The 27,623-nt window shown below is 37.0% G+C and overlaps 3 protein-coding genes and 1 non-coding gene across 5 annotated transcripts; 1 reads left to right on the top strand and 3 right to left on the bottom strand.

The window, feature by feature from the left end:
- Nucleotides 1-1,045: 1,045 nt before the first annotated feature.
- On the bottom strand, nt 1,046-8,100 carry LOC128670391 (uncharacterized). Of its 2 annotated transcripts, XM_053746024.1 has the most exons (9): nt 7,957-8,100; nt 7,208-7,584; nt 6,901-6,988; nt 5,128-5,314; nt 3,908-4,050; nt 3,343-3,460; nt 2,807-2,907; nt 1,928-1,968; nt 1,046-1,291 (listed from the first exon to the last, which is right to left on the bottom strand). In XM_053746024.1, the coding sequence occupies exons 2-8, from the start codon at nt 7,570-7,572 to the stop codon at nt 1,957-1,959; spliced, it is 1,014 nt and encodes a 337-aa protein (XP_053601999.1). In that variant the 5' UTR covers nt 7,573-7,584; nt 7,957-8,100; the 3' UTR covers nt 1,046-1,291; nt 1,928-1,956. The 2 variants fall into 2 exon arrangements, with proteins under 2 accessions (XP_053601999.1, XP_053601998.1); XM_053746023.1 differs by lacking the exon at nt 1,928-1,968.
- Nucleotides 8,101-8,218: 118 nt separating this feature from the next.
- LOC128670379 (uncharacterized) lies at nt 8,219-14,332 on the top strand. Its single transcript, XM_053746002.1, has 5 exons — nt 8,219-9,683; nt 10,183-10,261; nt 10,738-10,927; nt 11,345-11,415; nt 12,236-14,332. Exons 1-5 carry the CDS (start codon nt 8,395-8,397, stop codon nt 12,350-12,352), a joined length of 1,746 nt encoding a protein of 581 aa, XP_053601977.1. The 5' UTR covers nt 8,219-8,394; the 3' UTR covers nt 12,353-14,332.
- Nucleotides 14,333-14,439: 107 nt separating this feature from the next.
- Nucleotides 14,440-14,512, bottom strand: TRNAV-AAC (transfer RNA valine (anticodon AAC)). The gene has a single exon. It is a non-coding gene; the product is annotated as a tRNA-Val (tRNA).
- A 264-nt stretch (nt 14,513-14,776) lies between these two features.
- Raf (Raf oncogene) lies at nt 14,777-27,617 on the bottom strand. The gene is made up of 12 exons (XM_053745994.1): nt 26,977-27,617; nt 25,382-25,573; nt 24,546-24,670; nt 22,281-22,401; nt 21,571-21,796; nt 20,612-20,724; nt 20,029-20,249; nt 19,260-19,351; nt 18,758-18,948; nt 18,036-18,247; nt 17,347-17,451; nt 14,777-16,861 (listed from the first exon to the last, which is right to left on the bottom strand). The coding sequence occupies exons 1-12, from the start codon at nt 27,553-27,555 to the stop codon at nt 16,831-16,833; spliced, it is 2,208 nt and encodes a 735-aa protein (XP_053601969.1). The 5' UTR covers nt 27,556-27,617; the 3' UTR covers nt 14,777-16,830.
- Nucleotides 27,618-27,623: the final 6 nt, after the last annotated feature.

Genomic DNA, 27,623 nt, shown 5'->3' with positions numbered 1-27,623 from the left:
GGCATTATCTTACATTTTGGCGTAAAGACTTTTTCTTTAGTGCCCTTAGTTTATCCGGTACAAGTGGACCCTCAATCCTCTATGTGCGGATTGAGGGTTCAACTTTAAAGCCCATAATTCCCTTATTTGATTTTCACAAAATCTGGTTCCAACTTTTACAATTCTTTGGGAATCTTCACTAAATCCTGAACATGTTTTCAAAGAAATTCGAGAGAGTGGCCCTCAGAGCACACGCACATACAAATAATTACCTACACAAATTGTAAAAAATCGAAAGTAGGATTGTATTTCTATTATAATTTATTGTAGAATACGGTATACGTATGTTTTATCTATCGAGGGAAATAATTATGTACGGTGAGCTTTTTTATAATTCGTAAAGATGATAAACTATTGCCACAATGCGTGATTTAATAGAAAAATATAATTATTACACAACTTGCAACACATATTAAATAATACTTCCAGTAATGACTTTCATTTTTAATAAAAACAGCGCCTACTGAATTTGTTTCAGAATCAAATTGCAGTATCACTGTTCTTTTGCTGGTAAAAGTCTTGTAGGGGCATTTTTTCATAAATTTATGTGGTACATTGTACTAGATTTTCCTTTCGATATAACATATAGATTTTCATAAATTTACAAGCTACACACGTGGGTTCGCTCACGTGGACATTCTCTTGCAAATTATTCACGGAATATATAAACAAAAACTATCAACGCATCATACGGTTGTATCATTTTTGTCAAAAGGGAGCTGTTTTCCATCACGGACCAAGTTTCTCTCTCCTCACTCGGAGCCGTGACGCCCCAAAGCCTAGGGTTAGCGTAATAAAATTGTTATATTTAGAAATGTTCGATATGGTTTTACAACCATCGGCCCGCCTGACGTCAACCCTCTTTGGGAATGCTATCGTTGCTTATCAGCTGTTAAGGATTTGTGTCTCTTAGTCGCCTCGTACGACATCCACGGCAGGATATGGATTGGTCCTATTCTAGGGACCAAACTCAGATAGAGTTAACGTAAATTAAAACTCCGACATTTTAGTATTTTCATTTATTACTTGTCAAAAAAGACAATAGCTTACAATTATATCATTTAATTTCATGTACTTAGTAAATACAATTAGCTAGATTATCTCTGATACTGTATGTCACTGAGTCTCGGCACACGCACAAACACACGAACATAGGACGACGACGCACGATATTGGGTTTTATGTCTTTGTGATAAGGTTACATTTGCCGCAGACGCTTGTTCGGCCGTTGTCCGTCGTTCATGAAGCCTTGCTGGAAGAGAAAATAAAATTTAGGACCTGATTCACTACTTACTGATAACATACTTACCGATAAAATATTAGATAGCCTAAATGTAACATATTAGACGGATAACGTTATAAATTGTATTTGACGAGTGTTGGATAAGACTAACTGGCCAATCTCATCGGCAGATTTATCTAGCTTTGGGCTGGGTCCCATTGTTGCGCTCCGTCGTCGTCCTCCGTCACGATGACGGCCGTTGACGGTCAGCGTAGACATTGTGTGGAGTTTCGACGTAAGTTAATGTCAAAACCTATAGAAACCACGACGTGCTGCGTCGTAGCAACGGAGCACGACTGAGCGATGGGGCCTCGGTCTTATTAATACTTGGCCCGCTTATTAAAATTTGAAACTATAAAATATTTTTGAAATGACATTTTATTGTTAAAAAATTGTTTTGCATAAAAACAACAAAATATGAAGAAATAAGTGCGACATTTGGAATGTTCCCAGATTTATTTTGTGCGATTTTAAAAGCGTTTATGTGGACCCGTTATACTAAAGACCCATTCACGTGATTATTTTGTTGTTCACATGTCTAATAATAATAATAAGAATTCCGTATCAAGTTTTGAACAGGTCACGACTATGACAAATTTGGGTTACCTTGCACGTGTGTAGTCACACATTTTCAACTACAGGTAACTCTGAAAAGAATGCACAGAATCAGTCAATGGCAAGAAAGCAGTTTTGAGAATAGACATCAATGCAAACAGCGCACAAAGTTAAATAAATATATATATATATATTCTAGTTAATTTTTTCTTAGCATTATTGCGAATGTTTTGTAATTTGAAGCAAAGACATCAAATCTTTTTTATATAATTTTTTGGCTGCTTGCATCGAAGAATAACATACTGCATTTCTTTGCACATTATTCTATGCATTCGTTTCTGTACTGTACATGAGCATGCAAAAAGTGATAAACAAAAAAGAAAAAAGAAGCATGGTTGAAATTATTGCAAAAAAATACAGTAATTAGGAAATGGGTTTTAAAAAGGCATCAAAACATAATAAAGGGATAAAAACAAAAGAGTGCTTACATTCTAATAACTTATTAAATACTAGCTGCGTCCGGAGCTACGTTCACATGGGAATTTTAGAATAAAAAGTATGTGTATTTCATAACAATCCTTCCAGTAGATCTTGCGTGAAAGAGTAAAAAACACATATCCTCACAATTTATAATAATTAGTAGAATTCGAATGACATGTCACGTGATTGTTTTTGGCAATTTTTAACTCCCGACGCAAAAAAAGAGGGGTGTTATTAACTGCCTGCTTCATTGTGGAATTAAGATCTTTATCAATTTTCCTGAAATAATGGATTTATCAGAGTTTGAAGTTAAAACATATGTAATTTTATGCCAGCTCCACACTGTCGCCGAACTCAGACACACGTTTTTATTTACCGCAATGAAAAAAACCAGCAATTTGTCAAACTGTTCGAGGGCAGTGTGGAGCCGGCATTGTGCGGTATATTTACCGGACGGCCCATGAAGGGCTGCGGCGGCATGTAGGAGCTGACGGGCGCGAAGCCGCGCGGGAAGGAGCCGCGCGCGCCGAATGCGCCGCGTCCGCGCCCGCCTGCGCACACAACCAACATTTGTTCTCACCACACTACACTTCATTTATGTCAATTCGGATGGGAATCATCTTTTTTTGCTAAACGTTTCAATTCAATTAATAAAGTACTGACGTTCAACTGTTAGTTAACCATGTATGTTGTCGAGTCAAGTTCGCATACTGCTGACAGTCCAAGACAAATTAACAAGAATAAACAACACGCAAAATATTTTTTTCGTGTTCTTAGCATGTGTGAAACTCGATTTATTGATGTGACGTGATTTCACTATCACTGTGACGTCATACTGACATTTCAGTACGCAAGTGACAGGACACGTTAGTGTGACAAAATTTATTTATTTTATTTTATATACATACAACCACAATTATATACATGTTAACTAACATATATATAATTTGTAACTAATGTAAGCGCATTATAGGATTGTGTGTCACCTCTAAAGTTCCCCCTGGCGTTGAAGGCGCCGCGGCCGCGGAAGTTGGCGCGGTTCGCGTTGGGGCTGTTGTTGACGTTGGAGTTGCGGTTCTGATTCGCCGGGTGCGGCCGCTTGTTCTGAAATTGACAATTTTATGTTAACTAGCTCCTTCACTCGACTGCGCTTGCGTGAATTTCAAATGGAAACGGTATTTTTTCTCCAATGATAAATGGCCTTCCTTCTAAGAGTATATGCTACATTTCTAGAACGCCAACTTTCCCAAAGAATATTGCCGACGGGTTTGTCATAAGACGAAAGTTGACTCTTCAAAATTTAAAGGATATATTTTAGGCGAACTGAGAATGCAGTGAACTCGCTAGGATAAGTTTTTATACATGAAAAATACTGGTCATAATATAAAATTTTTCTGTTGATAATCAACACTTGGTCCGCCACGTGTTGATTATCATCTAAAAAATCGATTAAGTTTCGTCGCCCGACCTTTATCAAGACAAGCACGACTCGGCCCGCGTCGTTTCCGAATTATATTTCTTAATTAATAATGTCTACTCGATCTATCTTACCTTATTCTGGTTGGAGGGGTGCACCTTCTGGTCGTCGTCGTCGCGGTACCTGGTCACTGTGATACGGAACCCGTTGATGCGCAACTCGCGGTCCAGCTTGATCGCCTTATCCACCGCCTCCGTGCCTTGGAACGTCACCCGCACTGTGGGAACACAACAGCGTTATTGGTGAGGTCTGCGTATTGAAAATAGCACTCTCTCTTATTTATTAGCGAAATCTAGAGCCTGTTTGGTGCATACATTATTTTTTATTTTAACTTAAGGTTTACATTTCGAGTTATGTTTATAATGTACCAAATCTCAATTATTCTTTAAAAAAAAATTGACGATGGATTTGCAGAGCCTTAAAAGACTATATGGGTTCTCTATAAATACTTTACACTGACAATTTGTTCATTTCCTATCAGACTTTTGTATGCTCTTCACATATACACACTGTGTTTTATAATCATGTAAGCAATAGGCGTGAAATCCTGTTAAAACAATAATGACTAACACATTATGAGTTCAACGACCCATTGACATTAAAAAATCAAAATTTACTCGGTTGAATCAATTAAATACATATTAGGCTGTTGAAAACTTCTAAAACTGTTCAGATGTTACAACCCAAAGATTTATACTGGGCAGTGATGAGTAATGGCGATGACGTCACGTGTGTCAGTAACCTCTGAAGGTCAAGACCAAGTCATCTCAGCAGATTCGGTAAAACATATGGTTATGATTTACACAATGATATTTTACACCTGTGTCTATAAAACAAGTTGATTAAAGAATTGTTTGTTAAATAAGTTTATGTATTTTTTAATCCAAATTAACTAAACTACACAGTAATTTTATTAAAATTATCTTCAGTTTATTATGTTTTTTAGTGTGGTCAAAAATTTTGAAATTCACAAAACAAGACCATTTCTTGACAAATTTCTATGTCAAAATTTGTTTATTTAATACTACACATTCAAATAAGCCTTCACCGCAAAAGAAGCCCCATAGATATGGCGCTAGTCGCACACCCACGTGGCCGATCAGTTATTGATAGTTACACTTAAACGCGGTAATTCTTTCGCTGCGCGGACTATAAAATAGGACATTCAATTGCAAGTTTGTCTTGTAGATTTCTGTTGGGATGTTCATAGTGCGACCTTGGGTCACATCCTACTTTATAAATGCTACTGAAGTATTCTTGAGGTAGTTTGCAGAAATAAATAAATGATACTCACAGATCTTATACTTTGACTTGCTGAACTCATGTATATGCGCGACCTCCCCGCACTGGGAGAACAGAAGCCTGACGTAGTCCGTGCTCGCCTCGTACGGCACCCCGACCAGCACCGCGGTCTCGGGCCGCGACTCCACAGCCACCGAGATTGGGTGCCCCTCCAGAACTGTACCTTCTTCGGACAGGGCCTATAGTTGTTTCTCATATTAGCTGATGCATATATTTTTATAATATCGTAGGCTAACGCCTTTGGGTTGCCTAATTTAAGGAACTGTCAATGGACTATTAAGATAATAAGTCCATTGACTCTGCAATGCATCAGTCACTGGATACATATGCATATTCTGGAGCCCAGAAGTCATGTTAACATAGATTTTTAGTCTAGTATTCTATTTTACTTTATAATCTATGGACAAATGGCTATAACAGAACATTTTATTTATTTATATCAGGCAAACGCGCATGCGATTTGCCAGATAGTAAGCAAACGCCATCTGTGGACTAGTATCCACAATCCACACACACATCACCCAAACTAAAGTCACTGATGCATTGTTCATATTGTGGCCAGTCGTTTTGGCCTGTAATTATACTGCCTCTCTCATCCTTCAAACTGAGACACATGAATGAGACACTGCTGTTTGGCAGCTTGAACAGACGAGAATTAAGTAACCATGCAATCCATTGCGATGAAAAGATGTTCTCAAAGTAGATAGGTGCAAGGGAATCCTCTCAGATTTCATTTTACAGTTGGGTTTATAAACCTTTGCAAAACAACACTTGATTCATTGTAAGTGCAGTAAATAATTTAGTTGAGGTAATGTTTAATTTAGGATAATGTTTTTTGTGGGTGGGGATAGAATTTAATACATTGCAGATACAATGCAGAATAATCTAACTTATGATTATTCTGCAATACTTTCTAAATTTAACACTAACTTCGATAATTTATTTTTCATGCTTATTTTTCAAATTATAATGCCTTTTATCATCATCCAATATCCATAATTGCAAAAAAGTTTAACTACAGATTAAAAAAAAAAACATGAAAAACCTTGAGTCCATGTGGAACTTTAGCTTCTTTGAAAATTGAGTGTAGTGAATTTTGAAAACTTACCTTTTTAATTAAGATGCATAGCATTAGGATGCAAAGATAATAATTCTTATACATTACATGTCAATAACTTACTAGGAAGACTTACTAGCCGCATACATTAGCAACTAAACTTGAAAGTAGTGACTTATAGGCAAATAAAAAAGATGAACTTTATGTAAAATTTTTGAAAAATGGTGATTTCATATGAGGATACTGTTTTACTAAGTTATGATTGTAAATATAAAATTTTACTATGAAAATGCATTTTGGTTTCACTTTTGCAGCAAGAATCTAGTTAATATTATGTGATATTGTTAATCTTTTTTATTATCACAATCAACTGCCTCTGAAATACACGTAAAGACATCACAAAAGGGCATGAGAAATAGCGGCTGATCTACTACCACATTCATAAATTGTATCATTTTGAAAAACTATAGGAAAATATCAAAAATCCAAAAGTAGATCCTCAGCAGTAGACCAGCCTTCAAACATTCAAATAGTCACTCGTTCTTCTGAATCCTGACTCCAGGCAATTCTTACATAGACTTTAGGAATAATTTGGAAAAAAAATCTTAGCATTAATGCACATATTCAGTACTCTGAACCATTGCGCAGTTCTAAAATTAGCAACTATGAATCTCAATAGAAATAAAATGTTAATAAACTTTTGTTTACCTTGTCCATAGACTCTTTGTTTTTGAATTCGACTATAGCCGATAATGTCGGAGTTGTGGTCAGTTCAGTAACAATGATTGGACCACGTCTAGAAAGAAAGAAAATTTCTCTCGTTAATACTCCGTACCACGACGGCATTTAATTCTGACTGCAATTTGCACCTCAGAACGTTTCTATTAAATCAAAAAATTTAATTACACAAATAATTTCTTAATAAAATTACTGGGTATGACAATTTAGGACTGATATTTGAATGTTAGTAGTAACAAGTTTAATATCAGAATATTGGAATCAAAACAATACTCACTTGACACTGAGAATTTCTCCATGTTTTGAGAACAGTTCCTTGAGTTTTTCTTGGTAGTCAAAGAGGTAGCTCGATGGGAGATTCTCAACGAGCAATTTACCAGATTCAACCTTCTCTTCCTTCTTCTCGTCAGCCTTCGCTTCTCCGTCGGTGTTTTCTTGGCTGTCACCTTCGGCCTGATCCCCTTCCCCCTCTTGCCCCGCTGTGCTGTCATCGAGTTGTTCTTCTTCCGCATCACCGTTATTTTCTTCCTCTACTTGCTCCAATTCGGTGTCAGCAATTTGCTGCTCCTCTGCTGCGGCAGCAGCGGCCTTGGCCTTCGCTGCTTGAGCCTTAGCACCACGTCCCTTCTTGTGAGCTACCATTTTTGAATTTTCCTAAAATCAAACAAGTTGACCAATACATCGACCCGCTCCAATGGGCGCTTTCCCGCCATCATTTTCCAAGCAAAAACTAATCAACTTGGCGCCTATTCACAGCTCTCAAGGACGAAGTCAAAAGTGCGCGTATAAGTAAAAACTATGAATATTATACATATATTGTCCATATTATCCACGATAGTGATCAGATATAACTTCTTAAATAAGCACGTAATTGTAAATACATCAATACAAATTCAATATAAGCCATACGCCATGGAGCATGGCGTTGTTGCGAACGGAAAATGCCAAAATTTTACACCATCAATAATTTGTCACACAACCACATAAAACAATAAGTTTTGATAACATTTTACATAACTTACTTACCAACAAGCTATATACACTGCAAATCAATCGTAGCACACGTTTATACGAATGGACGCCAAACTAAAAGCAATAATAACACGAAACCGGCATCACGCAAGCGCATCCGCCATTAAAAAGTGAGGTTATCAATGTTGCTATATTGAGAGACGCTTGAAATATCGATTCGATGACGTCATACGTTGATTTTTTCATGTTGACAACACAAATAGATATAGACTATAGACCATTAGTATATTTGACGAAATTTAACATTTGACGTTTAGTTTGACACTTCCGCGCCTGCCTGCCTGCTTGCTTCGTTTTTTTCCTCGCTGTTGGTTGACTTGAAAAACATAACCTCTATGCTAATGCATATTTTTGATAAAACCATGCATTAAACCATTGTTTTGATTATTTTCTGTTCCGTTTAACTAAAAGTTGAATAAACAAGTGTTTCAGATGAAGTCAAAATCTTTTGATTTGAAGCGGAGTCCCGCTGAGAAGGTCAAACACAACAAAACTTTTGACTTTATTTCTTTATATAAATCAGCGGCAGATACCGTTAACGTAGCTATTAACGAGAGTGGAGATGGAATTGACAAAGAGAACAGTTACATCAAATCTCAAAATGAGACTCCACGACAGGATTCGTCTCATAATAAGAAAAAGAAAAGAAGCAAGCATGAACCTTTGGACATATCAAGAATCAACATTGAAGGACCAATGTTGGAGCCTAACTTAAGTAATTCTCCACTTAATCAGTCGAAAGCAACATCGACTCCACGTCCTTCAAACAATGACAAAAATCATGTGAAGTCTATTATGAAAAATTCTATTGTTGAGGATACTGTGGACAGTTCCTACCAGTACCATAACAGTAATCCGAAAAAACGGAATAAGTCTGTAAGTTTTATGCTTGAGGATAATGAAGATGTTGTTCCTAAGAAAACTAAATCTGAAGAATCCTTGGGCACAGGTAAGAAAAAGCATAAAGATCAGTCAAAACCTGCTAAGGAAGCAAAAACAGACAATGTTCATGAAAGAAAGCCTAAAAAACTGAAAAAGCAACAAATGGATAAACACAAAGTTGCTGAAAATAACAATACTGTGGAAACAGATCCCATGGAAAGTTCTGAAAAAAAAGTGGACTTTGTTATTAATGGTGATGCTGATGGCTCTTCAATGAGCAATGAAAATAAAAAACTAGACAAGAAGAAAAGGGTCAAGATTTTTACAAATCAGAAAAGATCTGAAATAAAAGCTGCAATGACAGAAAAAAATAACAATGAGGAAACTAGTGATAACAAAAATAGGAAAGTCAATAAGAAAAAGCGTAAAGAGAAACCAACGAAGCCTACTGATGGAGAAATTGATGAACCAGCAGCTAAAACTCGCAAAAAGGAAGTCGTACCGGAGGTTATTGCGGAGAATCTTGAGAACCTTACTATTGGAGATAATCCGCACACTCTGACCAGCTTGCTTGATGAAATGACAGTTGCTGACAAAGGCAAAAAGAAAAAAAATAAACGAAAACAAAAGAAAGATAAAGTAAATAGTGCTGAAGTGGAGAATACTGAAGTTAAAGAGAAGGTGAAATGGGGGAAGAAGTGGAACAAAGCAAAAAAGGGAGGTGTCTCCCACATGAAATCTTCTGTGGATGTTGAAAACTTACCACTGTCTTTAATCTGCAGTTACAAGCAAGTACTAGCCGAACGTTTTGAGAAGTATGGTGTTATTAAAAAAATTGGGTAAGACTTTTCCTTAGTTAATTGAATGTTTGTCTTTTAATCTACTTTATTTAATTTTAAGTCTGCCCTTGCTGATGCAAGGGCAGACTTAAAACACTTTCCAGAAGGATCTAGCCCCTTATAACAATGGTGTAATAAATAAAACTGTAAGTGGGCTCTGTCATGTACATAGGAGATATTTAAGTTATATGAAAATAGAATAAACACAGACAAAGCCCCAGAACAACACTAGTGTAATCTAAATGTTCCTCAATCATTATGTTAAAATATGACTAGCTTCACTGTGTCAAAATAATTGTTTCATACAAACATCATACAGAAGATTTTGCTTCATTGGTCCTGACCTGACAAATTTAGTTGAATCAACACTCTAAAAGAAGATTTTTTGTTTTACCCTCACTTTCCTACATTGAGCACCTGTAGCTAGCATAGGAACAGAGTAGAACTAATGGAAATCTACTAATTCTACCATTTCTACCATTATCTTATACATTTCCAGGGTTGCTGAAGTTTACCCACGCGAGTGCACTGGGTTCACAACCACAGTGCATTTCGAAACTGAAGCTGCAGCAACAGCAGTGAGTTCTTCTGACTTTCTTTTTTAGTCCCCACCCACAATATGGAAAGCCGCTTCCTTCAAAACCATCTTTAGTTATTTCTACAGTTCCTTGATCCTATAAGGGTTCCGTTTGTTACGGAACCCTAAAAACAATATTTTAATAATATTCAGAAGTGGTGGTGGTGTAATGGTTAAAACGCCTGCCTGTAGATCGAAAGGTCCCAGGTCCGAATCCTACTGAGTTTGTATACCAGTCTGACTCATGTGTAGTTTTTTTCATCGACCACAGGTGAAGGAAACCATTGTGAGGAAACTTGCACACTGGTTGATTATTAACTTGTGTGTGAAATAGAGAAGGCAAATGGCAAACCACTCCATTACTAATGCCGAGAAAGTTGTTGCGTGTGTAAAATTCCACTTAATGACCAAGACCCTCAGCCATGAGGAATACGACTATGAAGAAGAATGATATTCATTACATGTTTCACTCTCCAGGCTCTCTCCGAAGATGGCGCTGTCGTCAACGGCAACAGTATACTGGTGAAGAGGCCGCTGCCTCCCTCTGAGACTACCCTGGTAGTGCGGTCGTACGCCATGTTGTCCGACCAGAGCATCAGTACCACGTTCAGTGAACACGGACGCATCAGGAATATCAGGAGACCGAGCAAAGGAAAGAAGAGTATGGGTAGGTTTATAGACTAATTCCTCTCGCGTTAGTTTCTCTGCGAACTCGAAACCGATATGATTTAAATTTCACCTACAGTCTTATAGAATTGAAATTTTTCACCATGAACCATGACCACCCAGAATCTGCCTCTTACGAGGGAACTCCTCAACGGTTTCAGCATGGACATGATATAGTAAAAATATTTTTTGTAAGAATACTTGTTTGTGTATGTTCTTGTATTATTTTTGTGTGTTTTATGTGATACTATCTGCGCCCCGGGGCTTCGCTCCCGTGGGAATTTCGGGATAAAAGTACCCTATGTGTTTTTCCAGGTCTACCTGTGTACCAAATTTCATAACAATGCGTGAAGAGGTAACAAACAAACTTACTTTCGCATATTAGTTGGGATAGGTACCTTTATTTTTCAATTTTCAGATACGGTGTTCATTGAGTTCGATGGTCCCCGGGCGGTGGAGCGAGCAATCGAGCTATCAAAAGGCGCCAAGGTAACATAGTCCTTATTCTCATGTAATAAAATTTAAAATCCTATGCCAGGTTTCGTTTGGCTTACTTTTTCAACCGTAATGTGGTGGTGGGCTAGTGGTTAAGACGCCTGTAATACTAAATGTCCCTGATTCGAGTCCCACTTGTGTCACATGATAACACTAAATGTCTGGTGTCACATTTAATTGATTCAAGTCTCAAGCATCTTACATGACTTACTCAGTACCGCCATCTAGTGGCAGTAGTCTCACACACACAATTTAATGCCAGTTACTGTCGCCGAACAGTTTGCCAAACTTTATTTACGGATTTGGTATACATTGCTGGTTTTTCATTGCGGTAAATAAAAGCACTCGTACTAACCTCGACCTCGGTGGCGCAGTGGTAAAGTGCTTGCCACGGAACTAAGAGGTCCCGGGTTCGATCCCCGGTCGGGTCATGATGGAAAATGATCTTTTTATGATTGGCCCGGGTCTTGGATGTTTATCTATATATGTATTTGTTATAAAATATAGTATCGTTGAGTTAGTATCCCATAACATAAGTCTCGAACTTACTTTGGGGCTGGCTCAATCTATGTGATTTGTCCGTATATATATATATATATATATATATATATATTTATTTATTTATTTAACCACGCAATGCACACGCGTTCGCGTCGGCATGTGTCTGAGCCGGCATAATATAGTCTACCAGTGTGCAGCCTGGGTTTCCTCGCGATTTTTTCCATCACCGAAAGCATATGTAATCATAGATAATTCAGATTGATATAATAAACTTATCAGTCACAAGTGCTGAAGACAATGATTATTTTCACAGGTGGCCGGCAAGCAGATCCACGTGGCCAAGTTCGAGGTCAGGAAGAAGAAGGTAAAGCCTGCGAAGGCCAAACCTGTTGAAAACGACGGAGAAGCTGACAGCGAAGATTCGAATTAATTACTCCTGTGCCAATGACCATTAACACATGACCACTGTCTACCTACCGATAGTTGAAAAGACGCATTACAACACTAGCTACCCGACTCGGATTCGCATGAGGTCTCCGCGAATAAATTTTCCAAATAACAAGAGAGTATTGCATCAAAATACGTTGCGTGGTGCGAGTTTGTTTTCCATAAAGAGAAAAGGTACACTATGTACTTTTCTTTTTTTGTCTATATACTATTATTATAAAGGTGTAAGCGTTTGTGACTTTGTGAGTTTATATGTTTGAGACGGTTAATCTCCAAAACTATCGAAACGATTCAAAAAAACTACTGCAAGGAATTTCATGCAATTTTCACCAATAGATAATGTGACAGTTCGTTGGACAGCCAGTGAATAGAATGAACATCGCTCGCTTGGTGTAAATCCGCCTTTAGACATACAATAGTATAATGACAACTCGCACTAGACGCTCAAGACATCAAACGCATGCGCGCAGAGCACTCTAAGCGAACATTGAAATATGAACTTTATGACTATCGACAGAAGGTGCAAAATTAAATACAAGTCAAACGTAGTGCTCGGACACACGTGATTGCATATTTTGCTCTGTATGCGTTGATATTTCAGTGTTCTCAGAAATAATGTGTGCTCTCTTTATGTGAAAGTTATTCTGAACCTTCTTCCCAAATAACAATTTTTGTATAAAATATCAGATTTCCACTTTTTCCAAATGCACGCAACTATTTTGAAATGTGACATTAGTGTCACCAATCAAGATGTGATAGAATGACAGACTAAGTCTAATTTTCACAATGAAGCTAGCGACACGAATTTATAATTAATTTCTGATCCAAATGATAAAAATCATCAGGTGGCGAAACTTCTTTCTTAAGACTAACTAAATGAAATTGAGGCTTTTGTGTATTAAAAGCTAATAAAGGCAATTCAAAAACTAAAAACTTACCTGTACACATGAAAAAAAACAATAAAGTTATGGAAATTTCACTATTGTGGTATTAGCTTGGTCCGTGATAATTTTACCTATAATTCGATTTTACACTGTATTATAATTACTCGATTAAAATAAAATCAAATTTGAGACTCTGTTCACAAAGTACTAACTTTAACTCACCCAATGGTGAATTGCACCGGTCGACTTTGACGTTAACTTTAACCTGTCCGCTATACTCTGTTAAAATGCAAAAGTAAGGTTATAATGTCATTCCACAAAAGTCCAGTGGCATTATGAGAATCTAACAACAATAGACCGGCCGAGTTGTTGTCAGCGACTGTAGCGCCGCGTCCAGGGACTTAATTTGTACCAAGAACTATATATGTAAACTTTCATAAGGGCACATCGATTATTTTTAGTATTTTAATTGTATTTGTACAAAGACAGGCCAAAACTGGCCATTAATCGCGGAGAGGACCCACAGTCTGTCATGAAAGTGAAGAACAACTAACTTTTTCACCATTGCTATACCAAATGGAATGGTTGAATAAACACAAAGTGTTGCCAGCCAATAGGAGACAGTGCCCTCATTATTTTTTGTCTCCTTGATCCCTCTTAATAGCAAATTTTCCATAATATTTACGATGTTATTCATAAAAGTTAATCAACCTGTTTCGGATATGTTTTATCGCATTCTTTTTCCAAATAAATATGGAAATTAGGACAAAATATAAAATAAATCATTTGCTATGAATAAGACGGTTGGTTAGATACCTTTAATGTTTTAAAAATACTTTTTAAAATGGCAATATTGTTAAAAGTAGAAAAAATCATTGTTGTTTTGATAATGTAAATATGTTACTTGTCTTAACAGTTGTTTTAATGTAGATGTTGATTCAAATTGCATTTTTATTGAAAAATATTTAATGGTTTACACTGCCCATATTTTTTTAAATTAAGTAATGTTCAGTGATGAATTGAATGCAACATGTTTTGTATACCGAACGTGATATTAAATAAAGGCCTTGTTATACCGATATCGAGGTTTTAATTCTATTATCAATACATGTCATCTTATAAATGTACTATTTTTGTCAAATTGATCGCGTTATATTTGTAGAAATTATTAAAGTGAATCAAAAAATGTTTCCGCCCGGGATCGAACCAGGGGCTTTCTGCGTGTTAGGCAGATGTGATCACGGCTACACCACGGAAACTTGACGAGTGAAATGCGAAACTTTCGACCTATTGGCTTATATGTTTTATCTCCAAATTTTCACGGAAGCGAAGCCCCGGGCAATATCTAGTCGACAATTAGCTTTTTTGATTGAATAGACAGTAACTATATTTCGTTCTATGGAACGTGAAGTTCGTTCTCTAGATATGCTCTATCCAACAATAGTTTGGGCTGAGAATTTTCACAATAACGCTAACGTCACCGAAACCCCTTTACGTTTGCTGGGTGGAAATAAAAGCAATGCTAAATTGAAACAATAATTTATTGTGTCCTTAAAGTCAATAGTTATGGGTTAAATGTACTATACTGTATACACAAGATCCTTATTAATATTAAACTAGATAATTACAATTACTATCAGTTATTTACAATTACAAATAAATTACAATTCGTATATAACACAAATAATACTTTCAACACATTTACAAACACATTAATTCTGTCTGATATTTCTGATATATACATAAATTGTCTGAGATTTCTGGTAGAGCTGTATAATAAAATTAATGACATTATTCATGGATAACTATAAAAAAATGTTTAAAAAAAGAGAGCCCTGTGAGAGCGTCAAAAATTTGATTTGCGCGCTTCGCATATGTTTTAATGTAAAATCAGGAAAGTAAAATGTAAATACTTGAAATATATTTGAAATAATAAAAAAATACACACACAAGGGGCATAATATGTGTAGGTTAGCCAATGGTTAGCATGGTTTCTCTATTTACCTACTCAAAATCTGCAGATATGACATGGAAAATATGCATTACAACAAAAAATATTTATTACCAATATTTCAGCTCCGATAGATTATTTATACAGACAGTTTAGCTATATTTGTTCCACAGTGAAGTTCGTTTCCTAGATATGCTTTATCCAATAATAAGTTTGGGAAATGGCTGTTAAATTTCATTACCGAAGCCCCCTTTTAAACCTCAAAGAGTAAAAAGTGCATTGCACTTTAGCCCAATACTGGTTGGTTATAGCACAATCTCAGACTTACGCAACTTAATTTACAATATTACAATTCGTCTCTATGTATATATTAAACTAAATTAATTATTGACAAGATCGTCACTTGATATAATTTATAGGACATAAACCCTAAGCCCCCTTTCACACGGCCAACTCATATCACCTTTTAAAGTTCTGTACATCATATATAAAACTCTTATAGGAAACTAACTGCGCCCCGGGGCTTCGTGGGAATTTCGGGAGAAAAAGTACCCTGTGTTATTCCAGGTTATGTTCTACCTTTGTACCAAATTTCATAAAATCTGTCCAGTGGAATTTGCGAGAAAGAGTAAAAAGCATACACTATATTTGGGGTCAATTTTAGGAAAATATTCGAGTATACTTATAATTAATTTACTAGTCTGTATTCAATATGTATACTAAGGGAATTTTACTGAACCTTCAGTGTACAAGTCCATAAAGTAAAGGGTTGCCAGGAGAAAGTCATAAATTTTTAGTAGGCAAAAATATTATCTTTGCCATTGTCAAAAACCTGTTTTATTTTTTGTCCGGCTCATGTGAAAAGGCGCAAAGTTCTCACACACATTCGAAAAATCAATACTAAACTGAATTCGGCATTTACCTGAACCTTAAACCTAAAACTTGTATTGCTAGCATGAATTTCCAAATAACAATTATTTTTGTAAGAGCACTATGTTAATTACTTTTAACATTTGTTTAATTCCTGTATATTCGCCTTTAAAGCCACTGGTGGCGTGTCTTGTCTCGATTCTTTATGATATTCTGCTAACAACAAGCTGCAGGAGCTATATTGTCTTAGCTTTTAACAAACTTATTGAATTTGTAAAATTTTAATTAAACTCTCATATAAGCGTTTCCCGGTTTCTTCCTCAGCGATTGAGCGTCGGAGCCCAGGGTCCGCTTTCGTACCTTTTCGACTCCACTTGGCATGGTAATCGGCTAACCTAAATTTCAAACTTTCAATTAAACATGTAGCATTTAACAATCAAAAAATGTCTTTCACAAGTATTGGATATTCCTAACTGGTCAATCAGGATAGTTTATCTGTCAGATAACAACATTATCAGAAAATGTTGCAATAGGCCATAAAGGTTCACATCTCTCACTTTATACTCTTGAGATTTCACATATTGCACCACACTATAAGTACTGTATTAAAAAAAAAGTTTTCAGCACAGTTCACTATTTGTAAACTTTTCACAATGGAGCGGTGTCTTCTGTTAGCGTTTCTTCTGAGATGGTCGGCAGGTTTAGCAGATAGCGGACGGGGCCGCAGTAGGGACTGTGCGGGAGCCCCGGCGGGAACTAGGGGTGGCGCTGTGTGGGCACCGGGATGCTGCAACAGAATCTACTATATTAGAGGACAATTATCATATCGTATGGCGTATTATTCGATAAGTTTACTCCATCACAATCATCTAAAATAGGTACAGTTCTATATCTATATATATTTATATATATGTATATCCAGATTGACCGACCATTCTACAGTATGTATATATTACAAGCGTCCCGGCTTCGCACGCACGTTACTGCACACTTAAAATATATTTTCAACTACATACTGCAAACAAATGAATAAAAATCACAGGATAAGAAACATATGATTATTATTACATAATTGCCTTGGTGGGAACAGAACAGAACCCATTCTGGGACAATTTCAGTTCTTTTGGGGTGAGGGTTAACTGGTTGTACCCTATGTAGGCGGCGACCCGTTAAATTACCTGTACCATTGCGGAACCCAAGTATACTTAGTGTTATGTCTTTAGAGATCATCCTCAGATAAAATATCGGAGCTCGTGATCATAGGATACTTACCCATAAAAAGCAGGGAAACTAGTGTCAGTATTAAACTGGAAATTGACTGGCGTCTTCGGAGACGCGCAGCTGTAGCTCAGGTAGTCGTCGGATGCGTGAAGTTGCCTGTGAAAATTGTGGATAAAAATCAATACATTGCCAATTTTGGACAATAAATATTTTTTAAGATGTGAATTCAGTCTACCATATAGTATACTTAATTAACCTAGGTAAACTAACCCAGGTGAATTAAGTCCACTAAATGTAACGAAACGAGAGTAAACAGACTGTTTTTGAAAGCCGCAGCCTTTGCTCAAAGGTGGAACACCATTTTAAAATGTTAACTGATAGTTTTTAGCTTATTTTCTCTTCAAATCAAGCATTATTGAATGTACTTTAGCAGGTCGTTGCTACTCGTAACACCAATATAAGATTTTATTCAAATCGCCAATGTATTCTCGTTAATTGTTTCCAATTTAATCATAATTAAAGTCAAACAACTTTGACGTCTTTGTAGAAAAGGCCGTGGTGAAGTTTGTCGCGCCGCTTCTTCGTCACCTGCGCTTTGGAAGTCGGCGGCAAACTTACAATAAGTAATTTTTTGACGTTTGACAATAATAATTGATTAAAGAATTTGGTATATGAACAAACTTTTTTTTTAATTTAAACGTCAATGTTGTTAATGTGTAGCTTATGTGAGATATACAAACCTGTTCATATTAGGCTCCGAAGCGCTTCTAGTGATCTTCGGCATCGCCCTCAGCATACACTCGAGCGAAGCCAATATTTGTCTAAACAAGGGTCGTTGTTCGCGAACGAACTTGATGCAGTCCTCGAACAATCTCTTGAGCGCTTGCGGCGCGTCCGCCCGGAGACGACGGGCGTCCGGACGCAGGAGACCGCGGCCCACCGACCATAGGATCTGCGGGGGATATTATACGTTATGGCTATAGGAGTAAAGGTCATAATGGGATGTATAGTTAAGATATATTGATTGTAGAATTGGTCGTGATGTACAGTTTCGTGCAAAGGAGACACAAAGTAAAGCCTCTAAAAGTCTATTAGGGCACCAGTATAACTATGTCTGCTTCCTACTGTGATGTTTTTTTGTTGTTTTGATGGTCTTCCTATGATATATATAAAACTAGTTGTTAGCCGCGAATTTAAACCTCGCGTACACAATAAATTATTTCAAACTTGTGAATATTTCAAAAACAACTGAACCGATTTTGATGCCCGACGTTCACGAACTTAAAAAAAATCTATTGACAGACTCTACATACATTTTAAATTTCATCAAAATCAGTCCAACTGTTCGATAAACATACATACAAAAAATGTATTTTGCCCCAAGTTTACTTGACCTCGTTCGGTCAATAAAATAAAAAATAAATTTAGCGACAAAACCTAGCGCTAATATATCAGAGTATACCTGGTCCTTGTTGTTGAGATGCGCGTAAGGCAGCTCCGCGGCCATGAGCTCGTAGAGGACGATGCCGTACGCGTACACGTCGGAGCGGAAGGTGTACGGCAGCGGCTCCTCCATGCGGATCACCTCCGGCGCCATCCACAGGATCGACCCCGTCGGCTGCTGCCACTGCACGCCTCCCAGTGAATTCGTTTCTGATACGATACATTGTGAATATATACGTTGAGTTTATGACCACAGTCGACCAAATAATGCAGAACATAAACTAAAATAGTGTTATTATTTTCAGGATAATCCACTAAATCCTTCCTTTTTCCTTTAAACTCGCACCACGATTGCGTAGAAGGTATTTTTGGTGGTAAATCTGCAACAATATTGAAAATTGGCGCGTTTTGCCTCTCCATTGGCAATGTTTGCGTAATATGCCCTATTATTAAACATTTTTCTTAGCATGTCGACGCCACCGATACAATTACAAATAAATTATTGTATAAATAATCGTTACCTGACCACCGAACCTTGGCGGTCGCGAGGCCGAAATCGCCGATCTTCACCGACCAGTCGTCCCGCAAGAATATATTGTTCGACTTCAGGTCCCTGCGAATATTAATACGAAATATTAACGCTAAAATAAATTAAAATCGTGGTGTAATAATTGAGATACACGCATGTGGATGTTTGTATACCAATCTGACTCATATATAGTAGTTTTCATCTAACACCATTTGCTTCCGATGAAGGAAAACATCGTGAGGAAACCTGCACACTGGTTAATTATTAAATTGTTTATGAAATGGAGAAGGGTAATAGCAAACCACACCATTAATAGTGCCAAGAAAGTTGTTGTGTGTGTTTCATTCCACGTAATGACCACAACCCTCAGCCATGAGGAAGTACAACTATGAAGATTTAGACATACAAAAATAGAGGTTTAGAAATCCTCAATGAATGTTACTCGGTCTACTTGTCACCTTCCATTCATTATAACAGATGTCAATAATCATTTATGATAAATTAGCCCGGTGGGACTGTTAAATGTACAATAACAAAATAATATGTAGCCTTAGTACTTAGTATAATCACTAGCGCCATCTATACTGTATACAAGGTAATAGTTGTATAACATTTATGATCTGTGCCTGTACTTCTAAATAAAAAAAGACTTTCCAGTTGATTGAAACCTTTCACTGTATTTTTATTAGGGACGATTTCAAATGGCTGTGGCATACAGTTCTTTACTATGATTACAGCAATAACATATTTATATATCTTACCTGTGAATAATATTCTTCGCGTGTAGATAATCCATTCCTTGAGCCGTTTGTCTGGCCACGTCAATGAGATATAGCATCGGGAACGGAGTCTCCAACACATGAAGGTGCTGGTATAGTGAGGAGCCTTCGCACCACTGAGTGACTATGGCCAGCGAAGGTTTGGAGACGCAGCCCATGAACAGGAGGATGTTGCAATGCCGCGTCTTGCGTAATACTGCCACCTGGATTGAGTAATTCAATGTTAGCGTGGTGGGCATACGAGGTTTTGGTAGTAACTCACAGTCAATATTTTCGATCAAGATTCACATGTTCGGGGGCGATCGACGAGAGGCGAAATAAGTTTTACTGTTGTACGTTTCGGACCGAAACTCACAGCCGTTGTTTACGTTATGCAAGCGAACAGGTATGCGGCCCACCATGCTATGGATGGTAAGTGATCACCGCAGCCTACAACACCAGGGATATCACACGCATTGCCTAATTTATGGCCTAAAGATTTCTTCAGACTTCGGACTACATGTGTCATAGCCAAGAATGAAACACGCGAGGATGAGAGAAAGAGATATAAATAGCTGCAGTTTACCTCATTCTTGAAAGCCTGCAACTGCGCAGGCGTCGGCGTTTTGACGTTGAGGGTTTTGACTGCGACAGGTCCGTGCCAATGGGCCTTGTACACTGTTCCGAAACTGCCGGATCCTGTAGCACAATACAGTTATTTAACATTTTATCAAAATTTTAGAAAAAAAAAATCTATTTGAAATTGAAATAAATACTATTTTATATGCGGGCCCTGGGCTTCTAGCACAGTTAGAAATTTACCAAAAAGTCGCGATTATTGTGATATGTGGCTCCGCCCAATAATAGGATCACTCGAGACAAATAGCCTTGGCAGCTAATAGGCAACGATTACATTCGCAAAGAGGGTTTATTGCCACGCAGGCGGCTGGTCGTAAACAGTCGTCATCACAGTCGAATATTCAGAATTTTAATGGTTTATTTTTTTTACACCGAAATTGTGCCAGCTGATAGACAACATCGGCGATCTCAAAAAAGATTTGACGCCAGGACGGCGACCGGTCGCAGAATCTAAGCGGTTCGAAATTGGAAGATACATTTTTAGTTGCCACAGTGGAGAATTTTAACAGAAATTGGCGATGATGATAAAGAGAAGCAAGCTCACTACACGAAGCACATATTATTTGACACAGTTTTGATCAATCAATGATAAAAATTGACCTGCAGCAGTAAAAATGGTAACAATAATTTAATGCGTAAGTATTAATACTTGTCGACCTCGGTGGCGCAGAGGTTAAGTGCTTGCCTCTGAACCGAGATGTCTCGGGTACGTTCCCCGGTCGGGTCACGATGGAAAATGATCTTTTTATACTTGGCCCGGGTCTTGGATGTTTATCTACATATGTATTTGTTATAAAATATAGTATCGTTGAGTTAGTATCCCATGACACAAGTCTCGAACTTACTTTGGGGCTAGCTCGATCTGTGTGAACCTTGTGATTGTGTATATATCGTATAGAAACTCACCAATCCTGGCGCCGATGAGGATCTCGTCCGCGTGTATGACCCAGTCGTCGTAGCTCTCGCGGGGCGAGAGCGCATTCTTCCAGGACTCGTCGGCGGAGCGCGCGCGCGCGCGGCGCGGACGCAGCGACCCCGTCGGCGACGTCTGCGTGCTGTGGCTGAGCTGGCCCGCGTCCGCGCCCGCGCCGCCGCTGCTCAGGTGGTTCGATGATTGGGGCGAGTTCGTGTTCTGTTACGGGTGAATATGTCGTGTACTCTTGTGGTGTAATGTTACATTTCTTTTGAAATAGGTAAAAGCTCAAATTCAAAATACTTTATTCGATTCTTTAGGATGACGTACATCACTTGTTGACGTCAAAAAAATTACTTAAACTAAGTCTAATGCCGGCTTCCAAAGCGCAGGTGAAGAAGAAGCGGCGCAACAAACTTCACCGCAGCCTCTTCTCCAAGGACGTAAATTAACAAATATAAGTCTTATACATATATTAAAAATTAGGAGGACGAATTTATATCATTATTAAAAATGACAAAATTTGAATGAATAAATAAAATAAAAGTTAAAACCTAAGTTTTTATGGTATAGTTCAAGACTACCATCCAATATAATTCCCAAGAAGGGTAGACTTAACGGGTTTTTAACACTAACCACAGATTTAACGGGCCCACAAAGGAACGTGCATTTTATATTTTTAAATATTGAATTTTATATTTACCTGGTTATTATATTTCCTCTGGTGCTCGGCCAGCGTCATTGGCCTTTGGACCATGTTAATGCAAACGTTCGGAGCCGAATTCGACCGGTCTTGCTGGTTTAGAGATCTTGGGTGCTGTTGCCTGGAGGACAACAAATTATTGTGAAAAATAAAAAAAATACCGCTTTTGTAATATATATAGTCAAGGGCAAATATACCTGACTGATCCTCTTGAGGTACCTTTGGTCAGGTTTATTCGTCCGAGAGAGCACAGTCGACAGCACATAGACAGATTTTTCTTCTACATAGTCGTATTCCTCATGGCTGAGGGTCGTGGTTATTACGTGGAATGAAACACACACAACAACTTTCTTGGCATTATTAATGTTGTGGTTTGCCATTGCCTTCTCCACACACAAGATAATAATCATCCAGTGTGCAGGTTTCCTCACGATGTTTTCCTTCACCGGAAGAAAGTGGTGGAAAATGAAAACTACTATACATGAGTCAAACTACTATATTGGTATACAAACTCATGTGGCAGGAGTAGGATTCGAACCTGGGACCTTTCAATCACCAGGTGGGCGTCTTAACCACCACCGCTTCAGACAGATTTTAGCGGTATCGGAACAGTGCTTCGAACACTGTTTTTCATCTTTTTCATAAGTTACATTACAGTATTGGAAATATGAAACATTTAGTTTAGTTCTTGTTTTCATACAAAACTTAAAACTACTTTATGCTAAAGCAGTTTTGTCACAAGATTTGATACTGACATAGAGACAAAACATAGGTACTTGCTTAATGCTTCAACTTTTTTTATGATAGGAATAAACTGTAACACTTTAAATGGTGTCATTGAGTCTCTGCTTGTACAGCAGCGGTGAATATATTCAATAATACTAATGCGATAAAAGTTTTATGTAAGACACCTGATGTGCAGTCGACTGTACCAGTGTACAAACTGAACAAATATGCAGTTGGGCACATTGTGAATTTTCTACAAGTGTCTTTATTTTCTCTCTCTCTCTCTCTTTTATTTCAATAACAAATGAGAGAAAAAATTATATGATTAATAGGTGAGGTCTTTTTTGAATGACTTGTCAGTGCAGTGTTATAGTTGTGGAAGCTGATATGTACAGTGGTTTTAAGTGATACTATCTCATTCTCTATTTAAACGAGTAAATAAATATGAAAAAAAAAAGAAGAATTATTAAATGTCACTCAATGTGCTTCTTAATCTTATCATATCGGCGTTTGAGTTCCAACCATGTACTTATAGGTTCACTCCTCCCTTTTGTCTATATATTCATACGATACCTGTACGGTGTTGGTCCCTATTATGCCAGAAGGGCTTACCATTTTTTAAATATAAATTTATGTATAATTTTTTATCAGTTATATAACAATGTAAATACACAATAAAGTACATGTTCAAAAGGTATACTGAAACATAAGAGTATCGTCAGCTCGATCTTTTATTAAAAGTTTTTTTTTTGTTTGGTTAATTATACATATATATATATATATATATATATATATATATATATATATATATATATATATATATATATATATATATATATATATATATATATATATATATATATATATATAATTCCACCCCGAAGGGGGTGAAAGGGGTTAAAAACTTTTACATGAAAGTTCTACACGGAGTTAGTGACTTGAAAATTTGTATTTTGATTTTACAACATGTTTATGAATACTCAAATTATATATTTATAACAATAATCAGATTTTTCTGAAAATTTTATTTATTTATTTATTATGCAAATGTATTATTTTTTTACCGGTTTAAACCCAATGTAACAGAAAAAGCAATTATTACATATTATTCAATTATTTGCACTATAAATTATTACCCTAACTGCAACCGTGTAAATTCACACAGAGTACACTGAAAGATGTTTATCCTGTCCGCGATCAAATTGACAGTGCGTATGGCAAATTAACTCTCAACCTCTTTTAAAAATGGGTGAAAGATTGTATGGAACTTAATATAAATTTGCAATTTAAAGCTGAAAATTGGTAAACATACTCTTCATCATTTTATATAACTCAAATAGCAAAAATGTCGCTTGAACCAATAGTATTTCAACTGTCGATATAATATTTTTACACAAAGATAGCTATACGCCCAGTACATATTTGTCCAGTTACTTCCCAAAAGTGGGGCGAAACCCCATCTTTGAACAGAACATTGTTCAAAAACATAAAAAGACGTGTGACTAGATGTCACGCCACATATGATAGGGTTCAACTTACTTGTCCTGATTGCCCCTGTTGATCATGTGGTGGTAGCCGAAGTGCGGCGGGAAGTGGAGGATGCCGGCCTGCGTTTCAGGGTTCTGTGCCAGCAGCGCCGCATAGTACGTGTCCGTCATTCGCACCTGGGTATTATTGTTAACTAATTGATTAAATAATAAATTAAATTGCACATACTTGCATACTAACATTTTTTTAACCTTTTGTTGACGTGTCCCCCCACGTCTGGGCAAAGGTCTCCACATTACTATCATTTATTATGATTGTAAATATGAAAGTGCGTCTGTCTATTATGCTTTCACCGCCGATTTTGATGAGTTTGGAATAAATATTGAATGACTCGAAAATATTTCTTTCACTTCTCAAGTCTCATACAAAAGCAAAATGTTCTAGAGAAAAAAAAAGTTAAAATCTTGGTCTAACCAACTTAGAGAAACCCTAACTTAACCTAGACAAAGAGGCGCCTCCATTTACAAATATTCAAATTACTATATATTATTGTTAAGTTCCTCACAATCAAAGTGAAAACTCATCCATTCAGCCTGGCAATTAAATTTTTGCCAACATAAAAAAGAGAAATATGACACAATAATTCACTGGGTGCACAAGACTAGACGGTGAACATATTGGAGAGCCTTGGGGGAGGCCTACGCCAAAGAGGCGACTACTACCTATGATGAATGAATGATACTATTTTAATAATGAATGATAAATTATTAAATATAAAATTACTAACATACTGACAATATTGGATTTTTTTTTTTTGACAATCCAAATTGGGTGTGTGTAATTGTATTAGGTAGTTGATTAAACAGCTATTTTATTTTAATTCTCACCTGATGACAAATACTAGGTACTTTATCCGCACACCGCTGATGGAACTTGAAGTTACACTGCGAGCAGTAAAACCCGTTGAAGAGCAGCCGGCGACAGCACTCGCAGAACGCGAGCGTGAAGAACGTCTTGCGCGTGAATTGGTGCGATATGTGGGACATGATCGGTAGCTTGTCCAGTGTCCGTACCGTCACCTGTTGAGTGTATTCATGTTATCGTCCTAACAAGATTGCAGTATGAGGAGATAACATAATTTTGCCTGCTGCGTCTGTATATTTCTAAGCTTTCTTCTTTTAAACCGTGCAACAGATTTTGACACAGTTTTCTGTTACAATTTATTCCTGGAGGTTGTAATGTATGTACAACACTGTGTCACTAGTATATTGTCACTGGCCTATACTAATCTGGTCTGAGTAAAAGTATTTTTTATTACGAGTCCTAACATGTAATCTTCAATGCACTTATTTAATTTTGATGAATATAAATCAAATATTAGTCCTATACATTCAAACGTAAGAAGCATTATTAACAACAAATATTATGCAAAGTGGAGAAGAAATAAAAAAAAAATTAAAAAGAAATAGGAAAATGGTGTTTGGTTCCGACACTCTGTGGCTGAGGAAGAAACCGGGAAAAGCTTAGACATGATGAGAGAGGGAATTCGCATATAAGTCAATAACAAGATATTTCCAAACCACTCCCAGTCAGGATTTATACTAGACTAATAGCATTTTTTATAGCATGGTGGGCAGCAGTCAAACATGAGGGTTGCCTGAAGGCAAGCATTCTTGAGTCTCTGGGTCTCTGCCTGTATCTTGAGTAGTATTTAAAAATATATATTAAAGGCTAGAAGTGTTAAAACTCCAGCCTAAGATGCAGTAATTTACATTTAAACTGGCAAAATATTGCAGTAAAAAAAAAAAATTCTTTCATTAATAGCTCTGTTATACTGAAATTTTAAGGTTGTTAGATTTTCTGGAATACCTAGAGAAATTGGAATATATTTGTTTATGTATGACTACAATCAGCCCGATCCATGAGGAATCATCTCACAATGTATTTAAAATCATGAAGTTACATTTTTAATTATTTTATTTTAAATGTTATGGTAATCTAGTATCAATAAATCTTTTGAATATATAAATGTATTTATGTGTCACAACTTCTTATTCAATTTATATTCACATTATAAAGAGGTAAGCATTTGTGAGTTTGTATGTTTGAATCAGGTAATCTCCAAAACTACCAAACCAATTATAATTCTTTTTTTCACCATTAGAAAGGTATATTATCCAAAATTGTTATAGGCTATATTTTATATCAAAATTCCCACAGGGAGCGAAGCAACAGGCAACATCTTGTTTTATATAAAGCAACATTGATCGCTTTGAATATGACCAAGTCAAATAAAAATGTAAATTACCAATGCATTCCTTTCATTCCGAATCTGCTTAATTTTCATGTTTTCTAATAACTTTTGCATAAAACAGAAGTTAATAGAACCCGGAATTGTAAAATTTGTACCTCTTCTATTTACATGACCAAACTTACATGTAACAGGTTGCTAACATGAAATATTGAATGAAAGTCAACTAACCTCTATAGCGTCGATTAACGTAATGTCCACATCCCACGGAATCACTTGATTATACCCGGTCCGCACCACTTCACACATTTCACACGTTAAATTCCTCAATTTGAGCGCCTTCGACAGCGCATCACGTAACGTGACCCCTTCCTTAACCTGCACGCTCGTGCGCTGCTGGTTAGGAAGGTGAGCCCGCAAGAACACCCTCGGCTGCCGCGTAAGAGTATCATACTTCTTCGAATCATCTACCAAGGAACACTCTTCACTCCTATCCGGCGATTCCTCTTGCAATAATTCACGCAGAGTCCGCTCCCTAAGCTCTAAATTATGCAATTTGGATGTTAACTCCTGATATTCAGATAAATATAAGGAAGGGGGGTGCTGGAAACCAGCGAATTTAGCATTTAGAGCGTCAATGTTTTCACGAGTCACGTTTATAATACTTTGAATGTTCCTAATTTCATAAGTTGGATCCGCTACATCGTCGCTATCGGTGGATGTCGACATATTATCACTATTGAGGGATAACGCAGGTATATTTCCATTAATTTTTCTTGAACAATTTTCTTTCTCTCTAGTAACTGCCATTTCTTTTCCTAATTATTTTTTTATTTTTCTTTGACCACCTCACTCAAGGCCGCTAATGTTGCCATGTT

This window comes from Plodia interpunctella, chromosome 5 (genome assembly GCF_027563975.2).
Source record: "Plodia interpunctella isolate USDA-ARS_2022_Savannah chromosome 5, ilPloInte3.2, whole genome shotgun sequence".
NCBI lineage: Eukaryota > Metazoa > Arthropoda > Insecta > Lepidoptera > Pyralidae > Plodia > Plodia interpunctella.
Note: the sequence above shows the minus strand (reverse complement) of the source record. Positions and strands in the feature narration are given on the sequence as shown.

Bases quoted from the DNA above. Each gene is read 5' to 3' on its own strand.
- LOC128670391 (XM_053746023.1), bottom strand. From the start codon at position 7,572: ATGGTAGCTCACAAGAAGGGACGTGGTGCTAAGGCTCAAGCAGCGAAG. The intron at 3,461-3,907 runs GTAAGATAGATC...TGTCAATTTCAG, and splicing joins ACCCCTCCAACCAGAATAAG to AACAAGCGGCCGCACCCGGC. The intron at 2,908-3,342 runs GTGACACACAAT...TTGTGTGCGCAG, and splicing joins CGCCAGGGGGAACTTTAGAG to GCGGGCGCGGACGCGGCGCA.
- LOC128670379 (XM_053746002.1), top strand. From the start codon at position 8,395: ATGAAGTCAAAATCTTTTGATTTGAAGCGGAGTCCCGCTGAGAAGGTC. The intron at 10,262-10,737 runs GTGAGTTCTTCT...TTCACTCTCCAG, and splicing joins CTGAAGCTGCAGCAACAGCA to GCTCTCTCCGAAGATGGCGC. The intron at 10,928-11,344 runs GTAGGTTTATAG...TTCAATTTTCAG, and splicing joins CAAAGGAAAGAAGAGTATGG to ATACGGTGTTCATTGAGTTC.
- Raf (XM_053745994.1), bottom strand. From the start codon at position 27,555: ATGGCAGTTACTAGAGAGAAAGAAAATTGTTCAAGAAAAATTAATGGA. The intron at 24,671-25,381 runs GTGAGAATTAAA...AATAATACCCAG, and splicing joins TACCTAGTATTTGTCATCAG to GTGCGAATGACGGACACGTA. The intron at 18,949-19,259 runs GTAACGATTATT...GTATCGTATCAG, and splicing joins CGCCAAGGTTCGGTGGTCAG to AAACGAATTCACTGGGAGGC.